This window comes from Nicotiana tabacum, chromosome 18 (genome assembly GCF_000715075.1).
Source record: "Nicotiana tabacum cultivar K326 chromosome 18, ASM71507v2, whole genome shotgun sequence".
NCBI classification, from domain to species: Eukaryota; Viridiplantae; Streptophyta; class Magnoliopsida; order Solanales; family Solanaceae; genus Nicotiana; species Nicotiana tabacum.
The window spans coordinates 40,814,901-40,823,214 of record NC_134097.1 but is presented as its reverse complement, the minus strand read 5'-3'; the positions used below and the strand labels follow the sequence as shown (position 1 = coordinate 40,823,214).

Genomic DNA, 8,314 nt, shown 5'->3' with positions numbered 1-8,314 from the left:
TGCAGAAAAAGTTTAGTGCCGAAGACATGTAAATCAAATAGAGAAATCTACAGATAGTTAGTGGAGTAAAGCGTAGACGATGACGTGCAGTAAAAATTAATGCTCAAATCCTTTCTCCTATTGTTTTGCCATGCAAAAACTGAAGACGTCTCTACCAACTTCACCACACGTGGATTTTTGTAAAGTGGCAGCTCCCTCTTCAATTCCTTCTTTCAATTAACTCTCCTCTCTGCCTGCCTATTTATGTTTTCCACAACCAAATTCCAGCTAGCCCTGTCTTCTTTTGTATTTCCCCATTCAAGCATTTTTCTGATATCCGTTTTGAGTCCCAACTAATCTAAATTAATATCCAAAAGTTTTACTTTAAGGTAAAACCTTTTCTATGAGAGGCATATCATATATCTAAGACTCAAACTCGAATTTTTTAGTCAGGATGAAGGAGTACATATTATTCCGGCACAATCTTTGGTGGTCCCATTCAAGCGTTACAAAACTAGTCTTCAACTACAACTCCTATTCTTCCTCTTCAACCCCGCACCTATATATTTCTCTATATATATGTACAGATATTTATAACAATAATACTTAGTAGTAAAAAGTACTATATATTCTTCTGCTAGTTTGGTCGGTTTGTCTCTGGTTCCATAGACGAGAGAGAATGGGGAAGATATGTGACAAAGTGCATGGATTAAAGCCTGTAATAATGATGGTGTTTGTTCAGATAGCTTATGCAGGAATGAGTTTGTTCTATAAATTAGCTTCTAATAATGGAATGAGTTTGAGGGTTTTGATTGCTTATCGCTTCCTCTTTGCTGCTGCTACTGTTATTCCTTTGGCCCTTTACTTTGACAGGCAAGTCTGTCCTTAGAACAGTCTTTGAATATATACTTTTTTACTATTTGGTAGCTGTGTCTAATCAATTTGTACGCCATCGATTATTTTATCGAGGTTATTCTTCACCTGCACATAAACTGAATAACCCTACTCAGAAAAATGACCCCAAAAAACAAACACCTGGATTCTATTACTGTAGTTGAGGGTAGTCTTCTCTTTTTAAAAAGAAAATAGTTCTCTTAGAGTGTCTTCTTCGAGGATAAAATCCTGATGCAATTCCACATTTCTATGGAATTTATTTATATTATTCATTGGATAGCCATTGTTTTTATTGTTGGAAAAAAATAAAATAAATCTTGCTGTCTTCTAAGAGGCATGTTTTGGTTTGTTTGTAGTCCTTATTTTTAGTTCTGTACATCACTTGGCTAAACGTAGGATTTTACTCAATGTAATGAGTAAAAAGCTTTGAACCTTTTAATGTTTTGTTTTAATTCAACAAGAAGGTTCAAGCAAATTAAGTGTACGTTTGACGCAACTTAATTAAAATAGAAATCTGTTGAAACATTTTGGATAAAATTCAACTATGTTTGTCCACTCATTTCGAGCAGGAACTCCATTATTTTGAATTTTTACACTTTTGCAATAGGGGTTGCTCTAATGGTAAGCAACCTCCACTTCTAACCAAGAAGTTGTGAGTTCGAGTCTCCCCAAGAGCAATGTGGGAAGTTCTTGGAGGGAAGGATGCCGGGGGTCTATGCGTAGACACTACCCTCCCCAGACCCCACTAAATGGGTTGTTATTGTTGTACACTTTTGCAAAACATAATTGAATTGAATCTGATGTGGCTATCGCTATTATTTCCTATTTGTAGGAAGACGGCGCCAAAATTGACATGGATGGTAATGTTGCTTGCATTTCTTTCTGCACTCTTCGGGTAAGTTCTATTACTTTCATTCAATTCACTAATAAGTGCAATGTGAATGACAGCATAAAAACAACTCACAAATTGAATATTCAGTCTCGTTTTAGGAAAACGTTTTCTTTCTTCACTCTTCTCCTCCACTATCTAAACCTTTAATTGCTTTGTGCGATCTCTCCGAAAAAAAAAAACCTGCTTGCTAGTCCTTTCTACCAAAAATATTTATCTCATTTTATATGACACGATCAATTTTATGTGACACTATTTGATTGGACGAAAAAGAATTTGATTTGATTTATCAGTTATAAAATAAATATTAAAATAATGCTGTTAATTTCTAATTTTGGTCCATTTAAACAGATATGTCCAACATTTCAAGAAAATGTTGTCAAATATTTTAAAACGTCTTACACGCCAACTTAGAACTCCTGAAACTTAAAACAAGTGGAATATTTATTGAAGATGACTGCCATGCAACTTTTGTTTTTCCAAAGCATGTCATTTTGACTACTCTTACTAGTGCTTTCATTAAGTTAGATGTCTGCCCTTAACTATATATGCATTCATTTCTAATATTGGTTCATTTACACTTTGAATTAATGCAGAGGTTCAATGGCACAAAATTTGTTTGCAGCAAGTTTAGTCCTAACTTCAGCAACTTTTGCTACAGCTATGATTAATCTAATTCCTGGCATCACTTTTGTTATAGCCATATTCTTTAGGTATATTTCAATTTTCCAATTTCATGTTTTTTTAATTAGTTGTTTGAAGAAGATATCTCTCAGATTAGTTCCTGGCTGTGATGATACTTCTTGACATTTTTACTGCTTTCAATAAAATGCATCCGTTTACCAAAAAAAAAAATTTGGAGAAAAAAAATGCTTTCTAGAAACTGTTTTCAAAGATATGGTTTAAGGATGCTTTCAAGAAACTCTTCTTTCAACCATTAAACACTCAAAAAAATCTTAAACGTTCCAATAAACAAAATAATTTTTCCTGTAAAAAGATAGAATGAATCCGTTTTAAATTTTGAAACCTAAAATTATTATGTGACGGGCCGGTTATCTACTCTAACGTAGATGTAGACATAGATATACATGTGTAGTGGCGGATAAAGTATACAGGTTCAACTGAATTTATTAGTTTCGATACTAAATAAACATTGACATGCATGATATTATTAAAAGTTTAACGACTATTTGATAGGAAATTTTAAGATTAAAATATAGAAACTCTAACAGGAACTTATAATTTTAAAAGTGTAACGGGTTCAATAACGAAAACTCTACAAATTTTAAAAATTATAGTAACTCATAAAATTTAAATATTGAATCCGTCTATATTAACCTGTGAGGTATACTAATGGTTTTGTGTATATTTGGACATATTTGTTTAGGTTGGAGAAGTTGGGTTTGAAAACAAGGGCAGGGCAGGCAAAAGTGTTGGGAACATTAATTGGAATAGGTGGGGCTATGCTTCTCACCTTTTACAAAGGCTTGGAAATTAAAACATGGTCAACCAAAGTTGTCTTTAGTGGACAGATGGCAGCTTCTCACCAACACCAAAAACCATATGCTCATATTTTGGGTCCTATTTTGGCTATTTGTAGTTGCTTTTCCACAGCATTATCCCTCATTTTTCAGGTATCATGCAAACTAAACTTAACTTTTCTTGTTTAAATTACTTTCTAAATAGTGCACATTTGAAGTAAAAACTAAAAACTATTGAATCCATTTTTTGGTTTCGGGGAGGAGGGTATGACATTTTAAAAGAAATTAGCGTATTTGGAAAAATTTAACCTCCTATTTGCAAATAATTGAATATGATTCCTAGAGTATTTTCCAATTAAACATAATTGAAAATGTAATTTTCTGTAATATTTGTACGGGATTCTTGACTGAGAATTTGAAAATATTTACATTAAAGGAAAACAATGAATGGAAAGGGAAAAAAGTAATAATTTAAGATTAAACATTGTGTTAACTATTTTCTTAATTTGCTAATGTACAATGTAGGCGAAGATGAGTGAGTTGTATCCTTGCCATTTTTCTAGCACTGCCCTAATCTCTATTATGGGAGCACTTCAAGCTGGAGTTTTTGCACTTTGTACTGAAAGAGATTGGAGCCAATGGAAATTAGGATGGAACCTTAGACTGCTTATAGTAGCTTATGCGGTATGTTTTATTTTTCGTTACGAGTGTTTTTGGTATAATAGAAGTCATTTCTCGTAGAAAATTTTATCTAGAAATTAGAAAATAATTTTCGCATGAAAATATTTTTCCAACTAATGACTTCCGTTGTACCAATAAACACCTTACAATATTTAGCATTTTAATGACGATAAGATTAGAAATAAAATTTACATAATTTTTTTTTTTTTTTGGGTGTAGGGGATAGTGGCTTCTGGAATAACAATCATCTTTTTGATGTTTTCTGTAAGAATGAGAGGTCCATTATTCCTGTCTATTTTCACCCCTTTGATGCTTGTATGTGTTGCCATTGCCGGTTCTTTATTTCTCAACGAGAAATTACACTTGGGAAGGTATTTATTTTGCTATCCATTTATAGTGTAATATCATTTACTTTGTATTAGATCGTTGTCATTTTCTTTTCTTTATTTAGCAGTTTAATATTGGTAATTTTATCTTGCCGGATTTGCATTTAACTAGAAATATATCTACTGTAGAAATGTTACTGAGTACACTGGATAAGAATTGTCATAGCTCAATATTTAGTTATTTTAGGTTATTATTTTACTCTTGTTGTTTAAAGAAATCATTAATTAACGCACATGAACTTAGGATTAGTGGTATTTCCTTATGCAAAAAACCTTTGCAGTTGTAATGATAGTTTTCTCATAACAACTAGAACATTAAATGAGTCAATACTTCCGAATAATAGACTTTTTAGCATACGTTAAATACTTAAAAGGTAGTGTAACAGTTAACAATTTATTATGACTTATATTTAGGGTTGGAGACTCTCATAATTCCCTTAACTATCTACAATTAATATTATTTTTTTCTGTTTATGAATGTGACTTTATTTACTATGGATTAGTGTTCTAGGAGCTGCGATAATAATATTTGGATTGTACGTTGTGCTGTGGGGGAAGAACCAAGAAATGAAAAGGGCTTCCAAATTGACACCTTCGAAGAGCAGTGATGAATTGGAGCAAGAATATATAGTTTCTAACAACAAATTAGAGACCAATTGTAGCAATGTTATTGGAATTGCTCCCAATTTCCATCCCATGAATGAAATGGAAGGACTTTCTCTTCAACAAGTTCTAAAGGAAGAAGAAGGGTCTATTAATCTTGATTTAAAGGTTTAGAAATTTTCTCCATATAATACAACTGGGATAAGATGATTAATCTATTGATCATATAGTAGTGCAAAACTCTTGGTACTCTCCTCTTCTATTACATTCTCATTTTTAGTTTTGCTTTTTTCCCTTGGTTTAAAGTTATATATTTAGGCGGATGTACACTATATGGTACGGTGTTTGGAGAATTCAATAGCTCTAACCCAGACCCCATATATGTGTTGAGAAATGTACTGAATATATGCATATAATAAGGTGTGAACCCTTAATTAGCATAGATGGGTTGTGGGTTCTATGACAAATAAGGGGACGCCAGGGTCCATAAACTTCAAATTTTGAATCCGCCTACAATTCTTGATAAATGTAATTTCCATTAATAAGCCTTTCAATGCGAGACCTCTCCTTGTGACATGGATTAATAGAAATCACAATTCACTTATTTAATAATAAGAAAAATTCTCAATGCAAGTAGCAACAAAGGCTACAAATAAATTTTTCAATGGTAAACCTATGTCAATAATATTATGCATGCATTAAAATGGATACAAGGATTGTATACGGTCGAAATTGGAGAGCTCGATTTCGAGGACTTAACGGAACCTCGGGGCTCGAATTTGGGCAGCAGGAAGCAAAGATAAAAGCTGACTGAAAAAATGCATACCTCGAGGGAGCAAATCGAAGACCTGGCATGATCTGCCTCGAGGGCAGTACAACTCTGATGACACTCAAGAAAGAGCGGGAATTTCTCAAAGACACGTGGATCAGGGAATAAATTAAGGGATAAGATTTGTATGAAATAGCACAAGTTCGTACTAGGTTGTTATACAGCTGTACCAATAGAATTCTTTGCCATAATTGGAAATGTACCATATTAGGGTTTTCCCCTTCTATATAAAAGGGACCTCAATCTTTGTAAAAGGGACATTATTCACTGCAATAGAACATTCTACTTTGCTTTTCTCGTGCTCCACAATTGTTCTTCAGCTTTATTGTTTTAACTTTATTGTTCTTGCTTTATTTGCTCTTAACTCACCTCGAGGCCCCCGAGATAATCGAGCTCGAGGTCCCTGTTGCTCTAACAATACTGGTTTGGTTCATCAATTCTTCTTACTTAAACCTAATATTACTTATATATTCACTAGTATTGGAATAAATCACATATCTTTAAAACCACAAATCACCTTTAATTGTTACTCACATTTTTCGAGGTAAACAATTTGGTGCCCACCGTGGGGCTAAAGATAATAGTGATTATTTCTTTACTAGTTCTCGTTACACACGTTATCTTTACACTTTTTCTTGTCAAGATTTTTTAATTCTCAGGTTTAGACATGTCTATCACACAGAATGCACCTATTCGTAACGACGAAGGTCTTGGAGAAAACAGTGGTATAGGGGTCGGTATACCAATCATAAACCTTAAGGAAGTACCAAATATGGAGCTGGTTGATATCAGCTCGCATAACGCTCTAAGCGCGGATTCGGGTGCAGACCCCATAGGGAATGTACACAAGGAAGCCCGGCCCAATGGCCAAAGAACACGAGGAATGGAAGAAGGAAGAGTCAGCCTCCAGGTGATATTCGAAATGTTGTAAGCCCAGCAAGTCGTCATCGCTCAACTTCAGGGTCAGAATAAAACTCCAAATACAGCCGAACCAGTGAACCCTCAGCGTGTTAGACCAGCGGTTGAAAGGCTCGTTGAAAGTGGCTCGGGGACTGACCCCACAGTTATGAGAATGCTCGAAGAGCTCGCCAAAAGAATCGAGACCGGAGAAAAGAAGATTGAAGAAAATGACAAAAAGGTGGAGACATACAACTCTAGGGTGTGAGCACGTGATTTTTGTTTCGCACGACAATCGCTCCAAAAGAAATAAAAAATAATAATAATCGGCCCGGCAGTACAAATTTTGGATTTTTACATGGCACTTTGTTGGTTATTTACGATTTTGCCCATTTTTATTTTATTAAAACAAAACACAAAAAATGTGTGTGTCATGCATAATTCGAATCGTAATCCGGTCGTTAAATAGAAAATCATAAATAGGCATCTTCGTCCGTGATTTTGTTTTGTTTAATTTTACCTGTTTTGAATTATTTTAATGTGTGTGCAAATAATTGTATTAGGTGTTTATTTTAATTTGATTTTACTTAGTTTTGTATTTTTTATAATAAAAGAAAAAAAAAGGGCCCTTCCTTTCCAGACTTGGGCCAATTTGTTAAAATTGGCCCAAACAAACAGCCCAAAACCAAGCCTGCCCGGTCCAACACCAGCTGATACCCAGGGTATCCAAATGACGCCGTTTTGGTCCAAACTGATCTGAGCCGTTGATCTCAGATTGATCAACGGCCAAGATCACCTCCCCATAACCCACTAATGGCCCCGACCCATTTTCACCCGGACCAACCCAAACCCTTTACCCTCAAAACGACACCGTTCCACTTAAGCCCTCAGATCCAGACCGTAGATCTAGATTGATCTAACGGTTGAGATCCGCCCACCCACTAACTATATAAACCCTTTACCATACCCTGCCCCCTAGCCAACACCCCTGCCTTCGTCTTCACCAAACCTGTCCCCTTCAAACCCTAGCCGCCCCTGTATCCTTCACCATGAAAGCCGGCGGCACGGACGTCGGTGACCTTGCCCTTAACACCATAGAACCCCCTTGCCGTCCTGAACCCAAATCTATCAACCACACACCTCGAATCCTATCCCACCTTCTCGAATCTTCATTTGAAGATTCGAGTCGGAACCTAATCTACACCGATCTGCCCTAAATTCATACCAGACACTCCCCAGACCCCCCTCGTGACCAAACCATACTTGGTTTGGTCCGAATCTGACCAGGGAAGCATGAATCCCGGATCTAGTTTTCGAACCTTAGGGTTCCTCGTCACTGGTCCGTTGTTTTGTTCAAACCGAAGGATTAAGGTCTAATGGACCTTAATAGAAGTGTTTCTCATATGAGAAACACTTCAATTAAAGTCCGTTCAGCCTTAAGAAAGGTCTGTCCAAGTCCGAGTCAAAGTTTTGATTTTTCGAGATTTGAGGTGAGTCTTGCTTTCTTTTCTTTATTTCTGTTTGGTCCATGTGAGTGATTAAATGTCTGTTCATGTTTTGTTTCAATTTGTGTCTTTGAATTTTTACCGGCTTCTGTTTGTCCACTTTGCCTCAACCACTGTGTTTATTTGAATCCCTCCTTTATTCTGATAATGTGTGTGTATGTATTTGTTGT

General features: G+C 35.4%; 1 protein-coding gene across 1 annotated transcript; it reads left to right on the top strand.

Annotated features, from left to right (window-relative positions):
• The first annotated feature begins 240 nt into the window (after positions 1-240).
• Positions 241-5,173, top strand: LOC107794013 (WAT1-related protein At1g68170-like). The gene is made up of 7 exons (XM_016616461.2): positions 241-852; positions 1,706-1,768; positions 2,359-2,475; positions 3,150-3,396; positions 3,769-3,927; positions 4,144-4,295; positions 4,814-5,173. Exons 1-7 carry the CDS (start codon positions 659-661, stop codon positions 5,085-5,087), a joined length of 1,206 nt encoding a protein of 401 aa, XP_016471947.1. The 5' UTR covers positions 241-658; the 3' UTR covers positions 5,088-5,173.
• Positions 5,174-8,314: the final 3,141 nt, after the last annotated feature.

Bases quoted from the DNA above. Each gene is read 5' to 3' on its own strand.
- LOC107794013 (XM_016616461.2), top strand. From the start codon at position 659: ATGGGGAAGATATGTGACAAAGTGCATGGATTAAAGCCTGTAATAATG. The intron at 853-1,705 runs GCAAGTCTGTCC...TCCTATTTGTAG, and splicing joins TTGGCCCTTTACTTTGACAG to GAAGACGGCGCCAAAATTGA. The intron at 3,397-3,768 runs GTATCATGCAAA...TGTACAATGTAG, and splicing joins CATTATCCCTCATTTTTCAG to GCGAAGATGAGTGAGTTGTA.